General features: G+C 36.4%; 1 protein-coding gene across 1 annotated transcript in view; it reads right to left on the bottom strand.

The window, feature by feature from the left end:
- Positions 1–883: 883 nt before the first annotated feature.
- LOC121391482 (V-set and immunoglobulin domain-containing protein 10-like 2) overlaps positions 884–25,351 on the bottom strand; it is a 40,639-nt gene continuing 16,171 nt past the window's right edge. Inside the window, exons 3-6 of the mRNA XM_041523101.1 lie at positions 14,738–14,995; positions 9,434–9,721; positions 5,731–6,018; positions 884–1,293 (exon numbers count right to left, since the gene is read on the bottom strand). Coding sequence (XP_041379035.1) covers positions 1,007–1,293; positions 5,731–6,018; positions 9,434–9,721; positions 14,738–14,995 — 1,121 coding nt within the window. The 3' untranslated portion in view covers positions 884–1,006. The remainder of the gene's footprint in view (positions 1,294–5,730; positions 6,019–9,433; positions 9,722–14,737; positions 14,996–25,351) is intronic.

Raw genomic sequence — 25,351 nt, 5'->3', positions numbered from 1 at the left:
GAAGTTTATAGAGGGGGTCGAACCATGCTCCCCTGGAAAATATATTGGAAAAAAAGAGAAGAAAATATGCTTCAACAAGTGGTCAGTGGGTCGACCCCCAAAACACCCCCCTTCACACGCGACTGTAAGGGCACTTAATAACTGATCAATTCCACGTAGCAAACGAAATCAAAACTTCCAACCTTGATACACAAATCAATATATTTATAAATATTCTGGTGAAAACAAACGATTTTCACATTTTATTCATATAGGTTTACAAAATTCAAATGACATCCCGGAAGTATTTTACCAAAATACATGTCTTATTTACAGAACAAATCTATTTGAATGACTCCGGCAATGTCCTTTCAATGTAAACAAGCCATTTCGAGGTGGTATTAACGTTTGACCCGCATTATTTTCCCAATGTCCCAAGTCACCTATTGCAAAATAAAACAAGATATTGCAAGCTAAGTATTAATAAAAGCTTAGAGAAGATAACCCCTACCTAGGCCCTAAGGCTGATAACTGCTGGGTCGCATTTCGCATCAAGTGTGTCAATGTGGACAGATTGCCGACTTCCATTTTACTAACAGTCAACACTTAACACCTATCTTTGACAGTCCACTTACGTGATGCTTGCCCAGCTTGACACTGTTAGAAAAGTATCTAAATAAATAACAAAGATCAGCTCACCAGTGACAATAACAATGGCTGTCAGAGAACCATATCTAGCAGACACAGGTGAAGTATCTAAATAAATAACAAAGATCTACTCACCAGTAACAATAACACTTGTTGAGCCTGTCAGAGAACCATATCTAGCGGACACAGCTGAAGTATCTAAACAAATAACAAAGATCTACTCACCAGTAGCAATAACACTTGCTGAGCCTGTCAGAGAACCATATCTATCAGACACAGTTGAAGTATCTCAATAAATAACAAATATATACTCACCAGTAACAATAACACTTGCTGAGCCTGTCAGAGAACCATATCTATCAGACACAGTTGAAGTATCTCAATAAATAACAAAGATCCTCTCACCAGTGACAATAACACTTGCTGAGCCTGTCCGAGAACCATATCTAGTGGACATAGTTGTCGCTGAACACGTGTACTCTCCTTGGTCAGAGTCTCGGAACGCGGCAATCTGTAACATAATACCATCAGCTACATGTGTCGTGCCGCGAGTCCACTCAAATGTAGGGTTGGCTGGGTTACTGTCAGCAGAACAGCGTAATATGAGCAGTTTCCCCAGCTCTACTCTCGTGTGTTTATCAGAGGATATCGTCACCCGTGGGGAATCTATATGGACCCGCAACAGATTAATACAATAAACACATATGAGTAAGAAATGCGGTATATATACATACATACATACATACATACATACATACATACATACATACATACATACATATATATATATATATATATATATATATATATATTATATATACACACACACACACACACACACACAGTAAAGTACTTTTAGAATGAACTCGCTTAGAACAAATAGTATTAATAAAGTTTAATGTATAGAACGAACTATGAATAGCAAATTAACTGCTGCCAAAACTGTGATTTTCAGTGTAAATTAGTGTATATACAGCATATCGATCATAATTTTCTATTTTATTTGTATCTTATCAGTTACTAGCATTAAAGGCAATACACCCAATGGTGATAATAAATATTAACACACACACACACACACACCACACCCACACACACACACACACACACTAATTCTTGTGTATAAATTTGAAAATTCCAAAATGGCCAACTTTCATAAATGTAGATAACAAACTACTGCTATAACGAAACGATGTATCTGGTCCCTTGCATTTCGTTATCAGAGGACTTTACAGTACATATATGTCACTAAGACTTATTTGGATTTCGCTAAATTTTAAGATCGCTAACATTTTACAATATTATATACTCTTCAAAAAAAGTAGGGGAACCTGAAATATTAATATTAATTTCAACTATTAGACCAAACATAGGTTTTGACCACAGACATCCTAGTAAAGAACATTCAGGTCTGTTTATCAACACACCGAAACAAATTCCATAGTTTGCACGTGCATCGCGCAGTTGCCCCGTACACCACGTGCGCGGGGTGTCATTCTCGATTTTGACAATTTCCAGGAAGGTCCATTAATCACTGTGGAACATTATTTCTGTCAACGTTTCTCATTCTGTTGATCATACAGTTTTTATTGTTTTGTTTTTAGTCATTTTTATTATTTGAATTTGCGATTTACTGATAAAAAACGTAAACTTTCAAATTTCACTTCTAACCCCAATCGTCCTTCAAGATATTTGGTGGTCATAAAACGTACTGTAATACTGAACTACCGGTTGTAATGTTTGCCCAGTTAATTCACTATTATCATATAACCATTCCCCACAGCTAATATACCTTACAATTTTGGCAATAGTAAATCCTTATTAGAGTTCCCCTACTTTTTTTTGAAGAGTATATATACGAATTTAAAGAGAGAGAGAGAGAGAGAGAGAGAGAGAGAGAGAGAGAGAGAGAGAGAGAGAGAGAGAGAGAGAGAGAGAGAGAGAGAGAGAGAGAGAGAGAGAGAGAAAGAAGAGAGAGGGGGGGGGGGGGGGTGCAAAGAAAAATGAAGAAGATGGGAAGGATAGAAACAACCCCTGCAATTAAGAAAATGACCACAAGATAACAATTGCCGTGGAAAAAAAATAGTGTCCATGGCATTTTCCACGGCAATTTTACCGTTAAGTCCGGATTGTAAGTACATTTGAATGATGACTTTTTTGCCAATATGCCTTAAGATTAATTTATAGCAGTGGCGGTATTCGTTGACTGAAAGTGACGTAAAAGTTAAGATGCTCATGACAGATGCACGATAAAAAGACAATGGGGTTATATATACAGCAGTGACGTGTTAGTTCAATCTTTATATACTGAACAGCATTAAAAACGCACCACCAAGAAATGTTTGGATTTCGAAAAAAATACCTGAGCAATAAATGCTTTTTTGTTTGTTTGTTTTTTGAGAACAGCAATAGATGGATAATTGATAATGACAAGAAATAAAAAAGGATGCACAATAATTGATTAGTTTTAATTCATCTACGTATGAAAGACACGTGGGGTCACAATGAAAAGTCAATAGCGCACATGACCACCATCTGCAGCAGCACAAGCCATGCAACGTCTTCTCATCGATCCGATAAATCTGCAAATAGTGTTTCGGTGGATAGCATTCCACTTCTGCTGTAGTGCGTTTTACAGTTCTCTAAGGTTATTCATTTGTGAACAACGTGAGATACTGTGTTGTAACACGTGCTGTGTGTACTCGGGCGTTGTCTTGCTGAAATGTGTGTATGTCCCGATGCTGAAGAATGAAGGGAATGACGTGATGTTCTAAGACGTTATCCCGGTAGTAAATGACATTCATTCTACCACTGGAAACATGGAGTGCTGTTCGGGGATGATAACTGATCCCGCCCCACACCACGATACTCTCTCCATCCCATCGATCCGTCTGGACAAGGCAGTCATTGTGGTAACGTTCTCCACACCTACGCCACACCCGCAACCGACCATCAGCATTCCTTAAATGGAAACGGGATTCGTCAGAGAATAGCACACCATGCCAATGTTGTAATCTCCAATGATGATACCTTCCTGCCAAACGTCAGCGCTCATTTCTATTTGGATCAGTGAGGATATATCCAACTTATGGTCGTTGAGCATGCAGCCCAGCAGAGCGAAGAAGGCGATGCACAGTGTCTGCCCTGATAACCCTGCGTCGACCTTGAACAGTTGGTGCAGTTCTAGTAGCTGGCAGCGTTCGATCACGAATATGGAGGCGAAAATATGGCGATCTTGTCGTGGTGTCGTAACACGCTATTGGCCTGGACGTGGACGGTCCCTGGTGGTTCCTGTCTGCTGATATCTCCTGTGGAGTCTAGTGATTGTTGAATTGTGCCATCCAAACCGCTGTGCGATGACTCTACTCGAAATGCCGACTTGAAGCATGCCTATGGCACGTTCACGTTCCTCAGCTGTCAACCTTGCCATCACTTGTTTAACGTTCCCTCAAAGACTACTTCATAAATGAAAGCGGCTTTTCAGTCCCAATCAGCATGATTTACATATTCAATTTACGTTTTTCATGCTATGCATGCAATATGTTGTGTTTTGGTGTTGTGTTTCATGGAGTGTTCAGGCAATCGTTTTTGTAAGTTATTCGTCGTCATGCAAGGTCTACAAGGTAGTACGGTACTTATTCATTGATATTTGTAATGCTGATATACGCCCCATTCACATTTGTTATCATCAACTGGTGGTGTGTTTTTAATACTGTTCAGTATATTTTAATTATATTACATCAAAGTGTCAGAATATATTTAATGCGATATAAAATTTAAATAATAATTTTCTTTAATAATGGCATAATTTATGTTAGGAAATATGTCACCAAGACCGAATGTCCCCCTTTCAAATCAAAGTAAATTGGTAAAGGTTTTTTGGTCTCTGTCTCTCTGTTTCTCTCTCTCTCTCTCTCTCTCTCTCTCTCTCTCTCTCTCTCTCTCTCTCTCTCTCTCTCTCTCTCTCTCTCTCTCTCTCTCTGATAACACACCCATAACGCACCATAGCCACGGTTCAACAATGAGTGTTTCTGCCAGAAAAAAATGTTTTGGATATGGCACTATTGAATTGAATGCATCCACAGTCAACAAAGGCTATGGGGAAAGAAAATGGGGTTAGGTTTACGGTTAGGGTTAAGAAAATCATACAGTAATGATAAGAGTAATCAATTTTGTCAAAAGGTTAACTTTAACAAATAATATGGCGCCATACCTGGTTAACCCTCTGGCAGAAACCCTGATATCAGTGTATAAGCTGTCACCATGTTGCAATCCAGTCGCCCCTGCAATGCGCGTGCTATGAACAGTCAACATAGTTCAATGCTGATCGAGTTCAGCAGAAAAACGTCCGATAGTAAACCGAATGGTCACGTCGGGAATCAATCAAATAATTCACGAACGTTAGCGAAACATTTGCTGGTTGAACTCTGGATTGGTATAATTTACAGATATTTTGGATCCTGCCCGATGGATTCAGATACTTTAGTAATAACGGTGCAGTTACTGTTTTAATAATTATTTTTAATCTGTTTTTAGTGCAGAAAGTATATTTATTTTATTTTTTACAATAAGAAAAAATACATCTTGAAACAAAGTCCAATATAGTCCACAGCAAACAAACAAAATGATGTGGACAATTGCAGGGGTTGTAGAAATGAAGAGAGATAGATATACACACAGACGTATATACAGGAGACAAAATCAGCAGAGCTAAAACTGATACTGAGACACGCTGAAGTACAGTATTGTAATGTGTGCGCGTGAGAGGGTGGTTAAATAATTTTTTGTTTACTTCCAACAGAAAATTATACTAAAAGTGGCCATTAACCTGGTCTGTGTTAAATAGGTCTAGATTGTCCAGGGTTGTCTGTACAGCTGTACACTGAATACTAATATAATATGATATACTAAAATATCATACTACAAACTGAAATAGTATTACACACAGTACACATTGAGCTGGACTGCGTTGGATTCGGGTTTCGATTGTCCATCTCTGTCTGTGAAGACATTCCAAGCTGTACACTTGTACTCGTCTCCATTACTACTACATACTAACATATTACATACTAATATACTATAAACTAAAATAGTGTTACTTACAGTACACAATGAGCTGCACTGGTCTGGACTCAGGTCTGGATTGTCCGTCTCTGTCTGTGAACAGATTCCCAGCTGTACACGTGTACTCGTGTCCGTTGTCTTCCTTTGATGGTGTGAACGTGTAATTGAATCCTGTGTGATTTATATCATTGTCATTTCTAATCCAGTAAAAGTTAGCCTCTGGATTCCCTTGGTCTCCACTTGGTAAAGAACAAATCAGTGAATCTGGTCTGTCTTCAAGCCATGGATGCGATGAACCTGGAGACAAACTCGGTGTGCCAGGGGGATCTGAAGTATACAAAACACCAGATTATCAAATATCTAATATAAAGGTTATTGCAACTCTTGGTTTAAATAGTGAAATAAGAAACACACTTTCAGGCACATTCACTATTACGGAAGAGCAGTGATGAGTATTTATGTGTACTTTCCCATAAGCATAAACATATTGATGTACCAAGGGACTAGTGTAACACAATTGCAGTGAAAGATTGTGTGACTACAAACCAATTAACATTCTCATAGAATAGCGACCAGGCTTGTTCGTACAGCATGATGATAATAGTATGATTAACACACGACTGTGAAATATGAACTGGGTTTTAATCCCCAGACACCTAAAAGCTTTCCGCCATTTGGAAGACAACGTGCATGGATTTCCATGAGACAATTATAAGACTGACACTGAACTGGTTAAGCTTAAAATATAAACCATTAAGATAATGAATGCAGGACGTTATTCTTTCTTGAACAGCATATGAAGAAAGCAAGCTGAGAGATAATACAACATGGCAAGTAACACGGCGAAGACATTGATCAGACACGGCCGGCAAACGCAATACACTGAGTTGCTAAGAAAACAGACTTATTGACATGTGTGTCCAGTAAATTTTTATCATGTAAAATACTGTCGTCTTCAAACCATGAGTTGGCGTTGTCTGAAGGTTCAGTAGCATTAGGTACACCTAGGGTATAAATGCTACAGCAGATCTTTGTAAACCCCAGGTGTATAAAAATGCACACACAAAATTGCTTAGATGGAAGTGGAATAGGAAGTACCTAAGAAGAAAATACAATTTAATTTAGTTTAATGACACTACTAGACCACAGTGATTACTAGTAATTAATCATCGGGTATTAGATGTCATATATTTGATAAATCTGACCCATTCTTCAGAAGAAACCCGCTACATTCATTTGTCACTAGCAGCAAGGTGTCCTTTATATGCATTTTCTGTCAGACAGGACTGGCTTCTATTTCTTTTGTGGTGTAGTGCCTTAAGAGACTGTCCACACATTTAATAGCACGGGGAATTGTAATGGGACACTACACTGTGCCTTAATAGACTGCCACACAATAAATAGCACGGAAATTGTAATGGGACACTACACTGTGCCTTAATAGACTGCCACACAATAAATAGCATGGGAATTGTAATGGGACACTACACTGTGCCTTAATAGACTGCCACGCATTTAATAGCACGGGGAATTGTAATGGGACACTACGCCGCGCTTTAAGAGACTGCCACACATGTAATAGCACGGGGAATTGTAATGGGACACTACACCGTGCCTTAATAGACTGTCCACACATTCAATAACACGGGGAATTGTAATGGGACACTACACCGTGTCTTAATACACTGTCCACACATTCAATAACACGGGGAATTGTAATGGGACACTACACCGTGCCTTAATAGACTGTCCACACATTCAATAACACGGGGAATTGTAATGGGACACTACACCGTGCCGTAAGAGACTGTCCATACGTTCAATAATACGGGGAATTGTAATGGGACACTACGCCGTGCCGTAAGAGACTGTCCACACATTCAGTAATACGGGGAATTGTAATGGGACACTACACCGTGCCTTAAGAGACTGTCCACACATTCAATAACATGGATAATTGTAATGGGACACTACACCGTGCCTTAAGAGACTGTCCACACATTCAATAACACGGGAATTGTAATGGGACACTACGCCGTGCATTAAGAGACTGTCCACACGTTCAATAACACGGGAATTGTAATGGGACACTACACCGTACCTTAAGAGACTGTCCACACATTCAGTAATACGGGGAATTGTAATGGGACACTACACCGTGCCTTAAGAGACTGTCCACACATTCAATAACATGGAGAATTGTAATGGGACACTACACAGCGCCTTAATAGACTGTCCACACATTCAATAAGACGGGAATTGTAATGGGACACTACACCGTACCTTAATAGACTGTCCACACATTCAATAATACAGGGAATTGTAATGGGACACTACACCGTGCCTTAAGAGACTGTCCACACATTCAATAACACGGGAATTGTAATGGGACACTACACCGTGCATTAAGAGACTGTCCACACATTCAATAACATGGAGAATTGCAATGGGACACTACACCGTGCCTTAAGAGACTGTCCACACATTCAATAATACAGGGAATTGTAATGGGACACTACACCGTGCCTTAAGAGACTGTCCACACATTCAGTAATACGGGGAATTGTAATGGGACACTACACCGTGCCTTAAGAGACTGTCCACACATTCAATAACATGGAGAATTGTAATGGGACACTACACCGTGCCTTAAGAGACTGTCCACACATTCAATAACACGGGAATTGTAATGGGACACTACACCGTGCATTAAGAGACTGTCCACACATTCAATAACACGGGAATTGTAATGGGACACTACACCGTGCCTTAAGAGACAGTCCACACATTCAATAACATGGGAATTGTAATGGGACACTACACCGTGCATTAAGAGACTGTTCAGTAATGGGACACTACACCGTACCTTAAGAGACTGTCCACACATTCAATAACACGGGAATTGTAATGGGACACTACACCGTACCTTAAGAGACTGTCCACACATTCAATAACACGGGAATTGTAATGGGACACTACACCGTGCCTTAAGAGACTGTCCACACATTCAATAACACGGGAATTGTAATGGGACACTACACCGTACCTTAAGAGACTGTCCACACATTCAATAACACGGGAATTGTAATGGGACACTACACCGTACCTTAAGAGACTGTCCACACATTCAATAACACGGGAATTGTAATGGGACACTACACCGTACCTTAAGAGACTGTCCACACATTCAATAAAACGGGAATTGTAATGGGACACTACACCGTGCCTTAAGAGACTGTCCACACATTCAATAACACGGGAATTGTAATGGGACACTACACCGTGCATTAAGAGACTAACACGGGAATTGTAATGGGACACTACACCGTACCTTAAGAGACTGTCCACACATTCAATAACACGGGAATTGTAATGGGACACTACACCGTGCATTAAGAGACTGTCCACGCATTCAATAATACAGGGAATTGTAATGGGACACTACACCGTGCCTTAAGAGACTGTCCACGCATTCAATAACACGGGGAATTGTAATGGGACACTACACCGTGCCTTAAGAGACTGTCCACACATTAAATAATTGCATTATTGACAACCTTATACTCAGTACAGCCACTGTACTGCCAGGATGAATAACCAGTTTTATTTATAATTCAGTTAGCTGTCAAAATTGTATTTATAAAAGCTTATACAAATTGTTGTTTAATAATATGTTGATTGGACGATACTGACATTCATATAAAATGTAAGCATGAGGTTAAAATGACATGAAATTACTTACAATAAATAACCATCTTCCTGGATTTACTCTCACTGTATCCACCGTACTGCCAGGATGGAGTACACACACAGGCTACGTTATTCTGACTTCTGTTGGCTGTAAATGGTATTGTACAGGTTCTGGTTTCTCCACTGTCAATGTCAGAACAAGAAGTAGATCCTCCAGGACATGACCAAGTCAGATTTGGTTTCGGGTTTCCACCTGTTGTAGAACAGTGCAGTGTTATGACGTCACCCTCAAACACAGGGAATACTGTTCCAGAAATAACTGGAGCTTCACTTGGTGGATCTGAAATATTCAACTTTATAGTGAGAATATAAAATGACAATTTTTCTTCAGTTTTCATCAGCATACTAAACATAAATAATATGTTGTACAGATTTGGTTTTCTTAAAGGTAGTACTGAACCAAATAACTTCCGGCTGGGTCAAAGTTCGAGGTGCACCCAACTTTTGATAGAGAAGTGAACACCACAAGTCCTGTGATTGGTTATAAATGTGAGTGTGTTGGTTGTAAAAAAAATTAGTTTCATCTGAGCTAAAAAAGTATGCAATTTTATTTCATCTAGTACCACTGTGTCAAGTAGCCTTGTGCTTGGAACATGTATGGGGTACTTGTAAAAAAAAGTACTCAAATTTTGTGCGGAACTAGGGTAGTCATAGACGCTACCCGTTATCTCAGAAATGAGCAGCTTGACACCCACTTTTTTGTGATTCACTTTAAGGGTGAGGGGTGGTAGTATCTATATCCGTGGCGTCTATGTCGATTGATACGTTGCAGGTAGGAGTTTTAGCCACATATGTTACTATTGTCGTCTATGGGATTTGATTTGGTAGTATACACCTAAATTAGCAATTTATATCTTATTTTATGTTATTTTTACAATAAATTAAAATGTTAATAATATAATTAAAGCATAAAATAATGCAGTACTCTTTACAATTAAGAAACTGGTAGTAATAATAAAGCTGATTTATTCTAATGGGGAATTATTAAAAAAAACACCTGTGAAGTTAAGGCTAGTGGCTGTTATTTACATTAAATAACCTTAATAGCTGTTTTCGTGAATTTTTTGTTTTGTATCAACACATGTATTCTATATTATCTAGAACTGAAATAAATGTTATAACATACAATTTACTGGTGTTATAAGTTAGCATATTCCAAATCGTGTTTGCTGGATTCTAAAAAAGAAATTTGTATTGTTTAACAACACCAATGGAGCACACTGGTTTATTCTTCATCGGATGTCAAATATTTGAAAACCCGCTACATTTTTTTCCTTAGTAGCACCATCCCACAGGCAGGATAGCATATACAACGGTCTTTGATATACCAGTCGTGGTGCACTGGCTGGATCGAGAAATATTCCAATGGGCCCACCGACGGGTATCGATCCCAAAGTGACCGTGCATCTGGCGTGCGCTTTACCACTGAGCTACGTCCCAGCCTACCTGTTATCGGTACAGGAAAGAAACATTTCAGTTTCACAATGAGGACTCATGTTGCTTGTATGAGTCACATCCGGGCATATATGTTCCTTGGTTTGAACTTTTTGTATGGCCAATGACATCAAATATGAGCGTTTCTGTTTTTCCACCAATTACTATTCTAAAAAAAACATTAAATCTTCCCTTTTATATTGTTATCTTTTATGCCTTCTACCTATTTTGAACAGTATATTGTATTTAATAACATTTAATTTTTCTATTAAATGAAGTTATCAAAGTAACAACCATATAATTATTTGCCAATTAAATTGTTTTATTGACTCTTAGTTATTGCAATAGATGCATATTCAGAGGCTTGAAATAACAAATTATTAGGGTCATCCTACAGAAAGCGTCACTTTTCAAAATACAAATTCAAGACTAAACAATTAAAAGATATAAATATTTATTGTTAACTTTTAGAAACTAGATGAACAAAGAAACATAAAGTTATATCTGGCGACGCAGAACTGTAATCGGCCTGCACGTGCAGACTCATGCTACTTTATGAACAAATTAATTATGTCATTGGTGTTACCGGACAAGTGGGGTACTTCAGCAGTGTGATCCAACTGGTTTATAGTGATCATATATGGAATAACTTTGGAATTTAAAAACTATCCAAGGGTGTAATTGTGCATTTTCACACGGATATTTTGTATGTGACTTAAATTATACACTGTGGCAGTTTTAATTATTTAAAAATATGGAGTTCTTCAAAATAAATTTCATCAAAGGCATAAAGGTAGAATGTATGCTTTCCTAAATAAATAATTTAAATTTCAAAACTAAAGTTTCTTGAGAAATGACACTAAAATATTATTGCGTAACAACAGTTACAAAAAAAGTAACAGCAATGACATTAAGACTGTATCCTGGAAATGCTATTATTCTTGAGACTGCCACTACACTACTTGTTAGCAAAATTATGTAATTAATATTTCCTTAAATGCTTGTTTTTTCCTGTTTTTTCTTCTTTAGCCTACAACTATTAAAGGTCTATTAGAATAATTGTGTGTTTCTGTATTGATAAGATACAGAATTTTAATTTTGTTTAAATATTAAATTAAAGATTTATTCATTCATTAATTTATGTAGTTATTTTCGTGTTTATATTAAGGCTCAAAATCTATTTTACTCTATAGGTCTACTTGTATTCCCAATAACGATAAAATGTTGTACTCCTACTTTTGCTTTTATGCAAGCGCTACAAAACTCTACGGATAGATGTTCCAAATATTTTCAGAAAATGAGGACGCCTTATAAGTACGTGATCTGTCATTCTAAGGTGTTCAGCACATACACTATACAGCAAATTAAACAAATTATGTCACTATTCAAGAAATAAATCATAAGAACTGCATCATTATTCAAAAAGCTATTTTAATGCAGGATATGCAATATTTTTTAAAATAAAATTTAAATAGCCTTTAGTGGAAATGAAAACATACGTAATGTAATTTTCCGATATTTGACTACAACTTGGTAATACATTTTCGATATGATTTTAACTTTTCTTTATGATAAAGTTGACATCTTAAACAGGAAAGGCTAGTAGTATCTAACTACGTTTAGCATTTGGAAAAATAACATTTTCGCACATGCGCAGTTCGACATTTTCAATTTTTAAAAATAACTACATGATAAAATAAATATTTCTGAACTATGCACAATGGACGAACACTTTGTTTAATATTTTGTTTAAAGGAAAACAAAATCAGTTTGTCCAGCGTTCCGGTCCGGTTTGCGTTTTACTGACGGTTCCACAGGGAACGCCTTTTTTCATACTATGAAATTTACTACATGTACGGACTATAGTAGCCTACGCTTAATGGTTTTAGGGGTTTGTAAAGTTTTGTATTTTGATACTTACTTGTCTGAACTTTATTGTTAATGGAACACTTCACTAACTGTGAAGAAAAACCTCACAAATGAACGACAAGCAGACGACAACAAATCGGATGTTAATTGCGCGAACCAAGCATATCGCAGTTAGGGACGTTGAAGATATACTTTTTACATTCCAGTAAAACATTTATTTTACCGACAGTGCCATTATGCAACTATAATGCTGCAAAAGTCCCTTTAATTTTCAAATCATCTTCAAAAATATGCAAAGCGAGGAAAACGGTATCTTATTCAAACTCATTGTCATTGGTTTTACTAATGGTCATTGGTGTTACTCAGTAACTGGTAACACCAATTTACATAACACCAATGACAAATAAGTGCATAATTAATTCATGCTCTCTAAAGAAACAGTTGAGAAAACTGAAAAAGTGCATGTTGTAGCAGACATACGATGTCTACAATAACATACAAAAAGATTCTTAAAATTATTAACCATTACAGAAATACGATGGTAACTCCAATGACAGTGAATAAACCTACTTTTATATTTTGACAACACATTCATGACATTTAAAGAAAACTATTCACAACTGTTCATATGTCTGATTTGTTTAGAAATAAGTTCTACCGGTGGAATGTTTCATCCAGAGAGCATTTAGTTTCTTTTGTTTTCTCATAAGTATATACAGTAACACCAATGACATAAAACTCCAAGGACAAGCTTATATTGCCCACAGAATACGGAAAATATTTACAAGATTCCTTCTTTATTGAGTAAGTCAGCCATCAGTATGTATTACATTAAAGGTATTCAGTGTTATGTCTTCTGTTATATATTTTAACAGTGCATGTTATGTATAGCGTTTTGCTTGGGACAGGTAAAACCAATGACATTTTACACTAATCTGGAATAAAATCTCTATCAAAGCTGATTACCAAAGAGAGAAAAAAATGCTATGACAGGATGATATTATTAATAAGGTATCGTTAAAGACAACAAATTTAGTTTTGTATATATAAATAAAAAAGAAATTGTGCAGGGACATAAAAGTGACACTTTCTGTAGAATGACCCATTAGGGTTTGTGTGCTGTCAGTTGTGACGTTACATCACATTGTTATAAGTTACGTCATACTGAGGTATGACGTAAGTTAGTTATTTAAAGTTTTAAACGTAAAACATTTCAAGTGTTGGCCGAGTATTTACAAACAAATGAATTATCAAAGATAACAATTCAAAATATTGTGTTTATCTGTTTACTGGCTGAATTGGCCACGGCATAATTTAAGGTTACCACCTGAAAATAGGGCAATTGGGCAACCCAGATATAAATAACTGGACACAAATAGATAAATAGATAAACTGAGCCACACGCAATTTGACTCTTGTTCAGCATATGCTAGTCAGCACGCTTTGATACGAAAAGTTAAGGAATAGTATCAGTATCTAGATCCATGGTTTAGATCTGTGGTAGCTGGAAGACCATTCTCCTGTATATAGGAAACCACATATTTGAAATACATGCAGATATATTAATTTCAGTAATAAATCTTGTTTTAACAAACGTCAGGAATGGAACTCATTTTAACCTGCCCTCCATGAATGACTGGTATATCAAAGGCAGTGGTATGTGCTCTACTGTCTGTGGGATGGTGGATATAAAAGATCCCTTGCTGCTAATCGAAAAGAGTAGCCCATGAAATAGCGACAGCAGGTTTCCTCTCTCAATATCTGTGTGGTCCTTAACCATATGTCCAACGCCATATAACTGTAAATAAAATGTGTTGAGTGCGTCGTTAAATAAAACATTTCCTTCCTTCCATGAATGCAAATGCACAAGGAGACGTTAGGGTAGGGGACGATTGTACATTTGAGATTAAATAATGGACCTAATTAAGAACTCGTGTCAGAGGCGAACTTATTAACAGAATACATATTTTTGTTAGTCAACTGTAATACTCACAAAAAATTGTAAGACTGAACTGTCCACCTTTCGATTGTGGTATAAAAGTGTTGTTAACTGTACACGTGTATACTCCTGCCTGAGTCCTGTTGATGTCTATCAGTGTTAACAGAGAGCTTGATGAGATTTGCCGAGTTCCCAGTATCCAGGAGTAGTCACATGGTGGATAGCAGTCAGCAGAACACCTCACAGTCAGATCCCCTCCTTCTGTGGCATGACCAGGTGGTGAAGGGCTGAATGTGACAAAGTCTGGACCATCTAGAGAAAAATAAAATTGTAATTCAATAACATTAACAATGCAATATCACGTACAGCTAACAACCAACGTATAATAAAAAACACTATTTAAAAAAAGAAGGAATATTTCCATATTACTTTATAGTAAAAACACTCCTGTACTAAGACCACCCAACTGTTACAAATTACGACCAACACATACACACACAATGGACACTTTTAATACAATCTGACTCCACAAATGTGACCACAACATTACCTATTGTATTACATATATAACAAAGATTAATGTGGTGAAAACGTTCTTCCGATGGAGGTAAAGTTAATTACATGAGCTGTTCAAACGCAAAACAGTATTCTACGTTGTAACCGATTTGGTCCCATATATACGACCATTTTTTTGCGTTTGTTGACTAAAACATTTTATACAGTCACCGCCCTGGCCAGCTAGGGGATGAGTTAAGCAAAATAATCACTATGTACCACTAACTTTCACCTTAATTGTTTTAAATGAATGGGCGAAATTATTTCACATTCTACTTCATTGAGTTACAAAATCATAAATCGTCGATAATATGGTTACCAACCATGTGTTCGTCAAACGGCCGAATTCAAATTTCAGCGAGTAAATATTATCTAAGGAAAGTATATTGTGGTGTGTCTTATGACACAGTGGTACTAGATGAAATACAATTGCATACATTGTTTGCCCAGATGAAACTAATTTACTTTGTACAACCAACTCACTCACATTTGCCACCAACCACAAAAGTTAAGTGCATCTCGATCATTGAACCAGCCGGAAGTTATTTGGTATAGTACAACATATACTGATGACATACATTTTTCAAAAGGTGTCAAATGTTTTTATGACAACCAAGATCTGGTGTATTCTGACGTAAACTGACAACCTCATTGAAACTGTTGTTTCTACAGTGTAACCTAATATAATGTACATATATATACACAAGGCACATATATTGTGTACAGTTGCGTATAAATGCAATATGCCGTATTTCAAAAACAAAACGATTTTATATAATACTCCTGAGGATACTTACTGTCAGATGGGTATGTGTGCTCAGCTATATATGTAGAGACAACATGGATATTCAGAGTATCTCACCTACTTAAACTTATTCCATTGAAACACATGTACTTGACTGTCCCCTAGATTATGAAGACCTTAATGGGCTCATCAAAGAAATATCACTAATAAAAACTACAATGTCTGAGGAAGGAAAAATCAACATGACTGCACCTGTATGGAGTATTGACTTAAAGGCATATTGTCACAGACCACTGACCTAGTTAATGGTCTAATAAAGTATTACCTGAACAAATATAATTTGATTTGTCCCTAAATGTACTTTATTCAACCATCTTCATAACCACCATACTCCATTTATTAATGATATTTTGTAAACATTATTGAATTATGGCAATGGTCCATAATTCAAAAACTAAAATTGCCGAGAGGGTTGACATGGATTTCACTCCATCATGGCTCAGTTAAGGTGATGCGATAGCTAGATTTGGTTTAATGTAATTTATATTTATTATCCATTTTTAGAAAAATAAGGTACTTAAAACCGTGACAGTATGCCTTTAATGTCCTACACATCACTGTTGGGGGAAATACTCTATGCTGAGTGTGGGTGTCTTCAAGTTACCAGGTATGGGCATTTTAAATTCATCAGCTATGATGATTTTCAAAATGGACCATCAAAGCTATTGGCAGCCACGAATATTCCTGACTATATTTTATGTATTGCCTACTGTAGTTAGAGGTTTTAATAGTTGTGATATCTGGAATTATCTTCCAGCTTTCACACAATTATTTTTGATTACTTACTATTTTTAAATGACATAATTACGCGAACATCTCTTTTATTGCATTATTTTCTAATCTAGATCAATACAATATGTATATTGGATGTATTCCTACAATCTGTAATCCAGTATATTATTTAGTTAGTAACATTGGATAATACAGCTTTAACAATAAAAAAAGAAAATAATAATAATAATAATCATTAAATTACTCCAAGGTAGATAATCAAGTCTGGAAAAATTGGTTCTGAATCTAGTATACATTTAAAATGCACTTCATGGGTGCAAACTAAGTGGTTATTTTTTTTTTAATTGATCTGGAGACTTAAAGATATGTTTAAAAAAAATTAATTATGGCTTTGGTAAAGTTTTTCTTTAAATGTAAATAAAATTTTGCATAAAACTACAAATTTATCTAAAGTATGACTTAGTACCCTATAAATGTATCAATATCACAATAAAAATCAAGGTCAGCTGTAAGATATTTTGTTTAGTACAGCGTGAGGTGAACGTCTGTCAATGTTTCAATGTTGATCAATTCCCCAATCTGGGTTGACATTTGGAAACAAAAGTACCATCCCGCAATATATGGAGGAGATGCATAATTCGACCCCTATTTTTGTTATTTGGTTGACAAGATGGTAAAACTAAACAAAGGTAAAACCTGCTAGCACGCCATGAACTTTCCCGCCGAGGTATCAAAACTAGACTTACTACGGCCATTTGATAACGCTAAGATACAAACCCAACATGCCGCCCAAAAATGCCCAACATCAAATTGATCCAAATAATATGGACACTGAACACTTAAATGAAACCAGTACACGTAAACCATTAGCAGCTGTCAACATTTTAAAACCTCAATGTTTTAAAGGCTCAATGACAGAAAATCCTAGGGCATGGCTTGATAAATTTGAATCCTGGCGGATATTGGCCCGTTTGTCTGACACTACAATGGTCTTTCATTTATTACAGGGCGGGATTTAGCTCAGTTAGTTGAGTGCTCGGCTGAGGTGCTTGTGTTGTAGGATCGAACCACGTTGGTGGATCCATTCAAATGATTGGGGTTTTTTTTCATTCCATTCAGTGCACCACAACTGGACAAAGGCCGTGTTGTGTGTGCTTTCCTGTCTGTGGGAAAGTGCGTATGGAAGATCCCTCGCTGCATTAGGAAAAATGTAGTGGGTTTCCTCTGATGACTATGTGTCAGAATTACCAAATGTTTTGCATCAAATAGCCGATGATTAATCAATATGTTCCAGTGGTGTCATTAAACAAAACAAACAAACACACTTTCATTTATTACTAGAAGATAGGGCACTGTCTTTGTATGAAGTTTTACCGCCTGAAACAAAAATGGACAAAAACATGTTGATCGAATAGTTTTCCAAATATTTCCGTAATATGCAAAAACCATGGGTTCTCAAAAAACAACAACAAAAAACCCCAGTTGTTTGAATGTGTAATGTTCAAAGTGAATGTCTTGAAACTTGCATAACTAAATGACAAAATGCTGTAAACTGAATAAAACCGATTTCGAGAAAATGCACGTTTTTGTTCGTGATCTCTAGACCTTTGCCATGCAGCAAGAATCGAAAATCTTTACAAAGAAAGATAGTTCTTTCTTTTTTTTGTTTCTCTGAAGAATCATTGCATACCCAGACTATAATGTGCCATTTATTCTGTACACAGACGCTAGTTCATTTCTGTCTGTGCTGCCTTATGTCAAAAACAATCTGTTGTTGATCGCGTAGTGGCATATGCTGGAAGATCATTAAACAAATGTGAAAGGAACTATACAGTTATGAAACAAGAATGTCTCACTGTAGTCTTTGCAATAAAACATTTTGATTACTTGCTTCGACATAGTTCATTCTCAGTAATAGTTGATCAGTCTGTCTTAAAATTATGAGTTATTATCAGTCAAGAAACCTGCTGGAAGGATTGCCAGTTGCACTCGTCTCATGTCTTATAACATGAATGTAATAGTTAGAGCAGGAATTGAGCATGTAAATGCAGACAGAATTTCAGAAAATACTGAACAAAATGTGAAACGCAGACTGGAAATGAATGCAGAACAATAAAAAATAAAACAAGAACCCAGTCTTGAAATTATGTATCAAAATATTGCAGACTTGGTTCTGTTACAAGCTGAACAAACTCTGAACATACCAGAAACTGATAAGAATAAAAACATAGCAACTGGAATTCGAAATACAGAAAAGCCAAAATATTTTTTTTTTTTTTTTTTCACCAACACAAAAACTGTACGCAAAAATGACTGACCCTGTCAGGAATAAACTAAAATAATTGCAATCTAATGATTCCCAATACAAAGACATGTTCTTATATTTGAAATCAAATAGCATGTCAGCAGACAACTAAAAAGATGTTCTTTGTCATATTTGGATGCGAGAGTCGCACACCAGAAAAGATAAAATAGTTATCATCCAATTCGATATTCCAAAGGCGATGACGTATCAAATAATGTAAGCAATGCATGATTCACCTATTTCTGGAGGGCATTTTGGAATAGACAGAACTATTAGTAAAAGAAGATTAAAATATTTCTGGCCTCGTTTGTGTGCAGATATAGCAAACTAGGTTTCAACTTGTGAATGGTGTAAACAACGAAAACGAGCAGCTCACCCAGTTCGAGCGAAGATCACACCTGTGACGGCCAATTCTCCATATTAACGATCACACCTATGACGGCCAATTCTCCATATTAACGATCCGACCTATGACGGCCAATTGTCCATATTAACGATCACACCTATGACGAATCAGTACAGCTTTCCTAGGACCACTCCCGGTCAACAAGGAAACCGGAAACAAATACCTGCTGGTGCTTGTGGACTATATCACAAAGTATGTAGAACTATTTCCTGTAGATAACATGAAAGCAATAACTGTTGCAGATAAATTGGTGCATGGCTCTCCAAAAGCATTACATAGTGATCGTGGATCCAACTTCCTTTCCGAACTTGTTCAAGAAACTTGTAAAATACTGTCGATACACAAGACACAGACAACTAGTTATCACCCCTGATGCAATGGACAAAGTGAAGGATTTGTAGTATTGTGACAGAAACCATGATAACTGAGATGAATATATCCCATTCGTTCAATCCGCTTACAATACTACTCCAGGAGATGATACCACAGAATACTCACCATACGTCCTGGTGCATGGTAGACATCCTCGTTTCCCATTGGATTCTTGACTAGAAATTGTTCTCTTTCTATAGCAGATTGTCTAGGTCAGTTACTCTGTGAGTTTGAACAAGCCACATCAACTGCTGAAGATATTCTCATTCAAAGAAAGGAGGTGATGTGCAATACATTTCCTAACAAAGTGTACTTACCAAATTTTCAAGTAGGTGATACTGTATTTATATACTTACTAGTATTTGTACAAAGCAACTGGCTAGTCCATGAGCTGGACTGCACTATATTGTGGAAAGAATGTGATGGAAAATTTATTCCAATAAAACTTTCATATAAGCCTTTTTTCCATTGGTTAATTTTCGTAACAAATCGGACGATAGATGTACGCTGTCATGGGCAACCAGGATTTATCACGATAACAAAATTTCGAGAAATCATCCAATATGCTGTCACTTAGCCTCATGTGTGGTGTTTTCGTTATTATATTAATTCCGTGCCTTCCATTATATTTAAACGTTGATATAAACAATTTTCAACAAAATTACAAACTTCAGATGAAAATGATGATTGCAACTTTTAACACTTCGTTAGCAGCAATGAACGTGCACCCCCCCCCCCCCCCCCCCCCCCACCCACCCCCCCCCCCCCCCCCCCCCAAGTAAGGTCCTGTCACTGATCGATCGCAGCAGTCACCAGCATGTGTCTTGTGGTTTGCTCTTCTAGTTTATGTTCTCAAAAGGGTGCAGGCAGGTTCATTAGAATTAATTAATATCACAATCTGAAGTACCTTATTTTTGTTTAGAACATACTTTTTGTGACAAAAGAAAAAGATAAAGAAGACAAGATGGAAATGACGATTTTTAAACGCAATTTTAAACAACATTAACTGCTTTAAAATATCGCAAAATTTTGAAAAACATTTGAAGATAATACTTGCCCTCTACTTTAAGTGAAAATATGTTAGCAAGTTATAAACTTGTAGACCTACCCCATCAACGTGGTTTTTGTACAAAATGAAACCAGGCGAATTCCTTGAAATAATTCAGTATGAGGTTGAAACACCGCTCACAAACGTAAAGTGCAATCATATCCACATGTCTTGCAACAGAAATTAACAACCAACGAAAATATTTCTTTTAGTGTATCATGTAAGATTTTTCCAAATTATTGGAAAATGTTAAATTTATTACGAAAATTATAATGGGAGTATTATGAAATATTGGTAAAATCTTTGTGAAAAAAAAGAGAAACAATTGAAATAGTGAGGATACTACATACATCCGGTAAGGGACGACATTTCTGCAGTGGAAGTTATGACTCAGGGTCCTATAGCACAGTAAGTCCCATAAAAACATATTTAACAATGCTATATATATATACTTTTATTTTTATTTGTTTTACCAGTGTCTGGAAACAAATCTGCCGGTTGTCTGCAAAAACATGTTCCGTCATCTGTGCACATATTCCTCAGTACAGTAACAGCAAAAACATTGCATTTATATACTTTCATTATACATTATACATTGCATAAGCTGGTCTAGATGTTAGTAACTTGGTGTGCCATTCCCAAATTGTGTGGATCAATCCACGAAATGTGTTCGTTTTTTGTTTTGTAAATTATTATTAGTAAATTAATATTAGTACTTAAAGGCACTCAGTGACTGATTGAGTGTGTCTTATTTCTCTAAATATGGATTATAAATGGAAATTACATTCATTTGGAATACCAACCCTCGTTATTGTATCATCCAAAACATTTTAATTGAACCACGATCGAGGGAATTCCATGATATGCTTCATTTTTAAAATGTGGAACTCTTCTTGTGAAAAGTCATAAAACATATGGCAAAACAGACTCGTAGTGATGAGGCTATAATATATACGAGAGCCGTATAATGCAGTCTTGAATTTTATATAAACGACCTCTGTGTATGGAGACTTGGAAAATGAGAGTCAGCTATATACATAACAAATAATTTAAACAATATTATTTCATGTCAAATAATGGCCAATACGCTGAAATAAAATAATAAAGAGCTGGAACGTGAACTCAAACACATTATTATTATTATTATTATTATTATTATTAAAAAAAGAATTTGTGTCTTTGGGTGGGTTTTTTTTACGGAGCTACCGTACATAGTACCACTTCAGGCGCGTGTGCATGGAATTTAACAGGGGCGGGAGTCTAGACGGTTACAACACTATAGTGCTCGGTTCAAAAATGGGTAACATGTTTTCCTGCGTCGCTAATGTGGCCATGACCAGCCAGTCGTTTTCCGCTAAACGTTTAAACATTATTTTGACAGATTCGCAAAGTGGTCATTCGGTTCAGTGTATTGCGTGAAAAAACAGTGTTCGGTCGCATGTTTTCCGGCCCAAAGGTTGGCTTAATTATAACTTAACCCAGCTGAATCCATTTCTACGTGCAGGGACAAGTTCAGCCTGCCGTGTGTGTGTGTGTGTGTGTGTGTGTGTGTGTGTGTGTTTATAAAAACTTCCATTTTTATAGCCAAAACCCTCAGATAAAACACCGACCCCTCCATCCCCATAAGGTAGTAGTAGGCTAATAATAACAATACTAATAATAATAATAATAATAATAATTTTGTATTATTATTATTATTATGTTGGTAAAATCACGTCATGGTGGGGTGGGTAAGGGCGGCTGTTACAGAAGCATTACATACATTTAGAAGGGGACCCGCAAGTAGTCTCAGCGTTACTGGTATAAACAAATATATATTTTGAGTTTTATTGCCCCTTACAATTTTCCGCCTTTTAAATATGACGACATTCAGCAAAATAACCTTTCAGTCATATTTATTTGCAGTAAACTTCATTTAAAAAAAAAAAAATTAACCTAAGCAGCGTCAAATCGGTGAAAAATTATTAAAGGGACATTCCCGAGTTTTTTGCAATTTTAAAGATGTTATCAACTAACGGATAATTTTTAACGATTGTAATTACATATCAAATACATTTTTCTGTATAAAATATTAGTGGCTGTATATTAAACGTGTTTCTGATCGTTCTAATATTTGTACTAGGTTAAATTTCATTTTATTTCCTAATTTATTTTTCGTACTTACGAAATTATTTGAAGACAAAATCAAGTTTGGGCTTCTTATAAATATTAAGACGACCAGAAGCACATTGAATATACAGACACTGATATTCTAAACAAGAAAATGTATTTGATATGTAAGTTTAATCGTAAAAAATATTTTATTATTCGGAAACATCTTACAACGAAGCAAACTCAGGAATGTCCATTTAAGTTCAAACTCTTTGTTAGTTTATGTACTGTACGTAGTTAGTTTCTCTTTCAGATTATCTACCTCTGCAGCTGATAATTTGTAAGTCGTATTTATTATTATTATTTTTATTTTATTTCATTATTATTATTATTATTATTATTATTATTATTATAAAACGTTTTTGGGAGTACTGCAGGGGAAATATTACGCTATTCATAAGTCTATGGAAAACGTACACAAAAGGGTCCGGTAGACTTATAGGATTTTGAGAGGAAACCCGCTGTCGCCAGTACATGGGCTACTCTTTCTGATTAGCAGCAAGGGATCTTTTATTTGCCCTTCCCACAGGCAGGATAGCTCAAACCATGGCCTTTGTTGAACCAGTTATGGATCACTGGTCAGTGGAAGTGGTTTACACCTACCCATTGAGCCTTTCGCAGCACTCACTCAGGGTTTGGAGTCGGTATCTGGATTACAAATCCCATGCCTCGACTGGGATCCGAACCCAATACCTAACACCCTGTAGACCGATGGCCTAACCACGACGCCACCGAGGCCGGTAATTTACCTGTAGATGCAAAGGCCTAACTAGTCGGGATTATCGACGTTTAACATGCTTCTGCTACTAAAATAAATTAATGTACAAGCTTATTATCAGCCAGTACATGCTTTTTTAAATTTCTAATAACTTATTTTCATTGGGTTTTTTTCTGTTTACCCTTTGTCACAGAGGACGGTCAAGCGTTCTCGTTACACGAGCTTGGTAAATCGTTTTGACACTGCGGTTATTCAGGGGATTCCCGTCACGTGATTGAAATAATATGCCTCACCTCTGCTCTCCAAATAGCCGTTATTTTTCTCTGAATTATGGACCATAGACATAATTCAATTTTTGTTTTATTTTTATTTTTATAAAATATCAATAATAAGTGGGATATGGTGGTTATGTAGATGGTTCAATGAAGTCATATTAGGTACAAATGAAATGTATATATTTTCAGATAATACTTTGTTGGGTCATTAATTAGGTCAACCATCCGTGACCGAGTGCCTTTAGTATCTGCTCATTTACATAATTTGAGTAGAAGAAGTTGGTTTCTCTTTCCTTATTTCCTTTTATTTTTACAGACGCTTCAAGTATTCTTTCAGGAATATTTTGGAAATCAAAATAGAAGACCAAAACTGAGAACAGTGGAACAGAAGAAAGAAAGAGTATCTGTATTGAATGAAGATGATAAAGACAGGCCAGTAGAGATGTTGGCAATAATAATGAACATAGAATCAAACATTTATCGGATGATAACACCAGTGAGCAGAATGGCACGTACTGAACTAAATCCAATTAACAGTTTGACAGAAATAAAACACAAGGGAGGAAGTAGTGGAAGTGGATTGTGTTTTAGAAAATATTCTGACAATCAAACTATGACCATAATTTGAATTTGACGAAAATTAAAAAGGAGCCAAAGCAAATGTACATTATGGGTATCATACACAAGACAGGGAATCATTCATTTACTCGATATGGGGGAAGGAAACAATTTCATACTAAGGTTTGTTTTGTAATGAACATGATATGCAGGGAGGTATTTGAAGTCATTTATTTTACTGGTTGTATAATAAAGTACACACAGGAACTTGGAATTACTCATAGAATCCACAGAAACAAAGGCCGTAAACCCCATAACGTATTGAACTGTCCTGATATTGAACGGTTGTCAACTCGGAATTATATGCTGCTGCACCAAGAGTAAGAGATTCAATTCCGCCAGTTTATCACACATCTACCAATCACCAAAATAAGTCTTCACGATGAATACGTGGAAGCATGCAATTCTGGAGATCACTATAGTTCATTTTTACAAATATGGTATTGATGCTGTCCTCATATACTGATATCAAAGCCAAAGGATGATGTTTGTGCCAAATGTGAAGGAAGTAAATGTTTTATTTATCGACGCACTCAACACATTTTATTTACGGTTATATGGCGTCGGACATATGGTTAAGGACCACACAGATATTGAGAGAGGAAACCCGCTGTCGCCACTTCATGGGATACTCTTTTCGATTAGCAGCAAGGGATCTTTTATATGTATCATCCCACAGACAG

Source organism: Gigantopelta aegis, unplaced genomic scaffold (assembly GCF_016097555.1).
Source record: "Gigantopelta aegis isolate Gae_Host unplaced genomic scaffold, Gae_host_genome ctg2539_pilon_pilon:::fragment_2, whole genome shotgun sequence".
Lineage (NCBI taxonomy): Eukaryota > Metazoa > Mollusca > Gastropoda > Neomphalida > Peltospiridae > Gigantopelta > Gigantopelta aegis.
The sequence above is the reverse complement of the archived record's forward strand: the minus strand, read 5'-3'. Positions and strand labels throughout refer to the sequence as shown.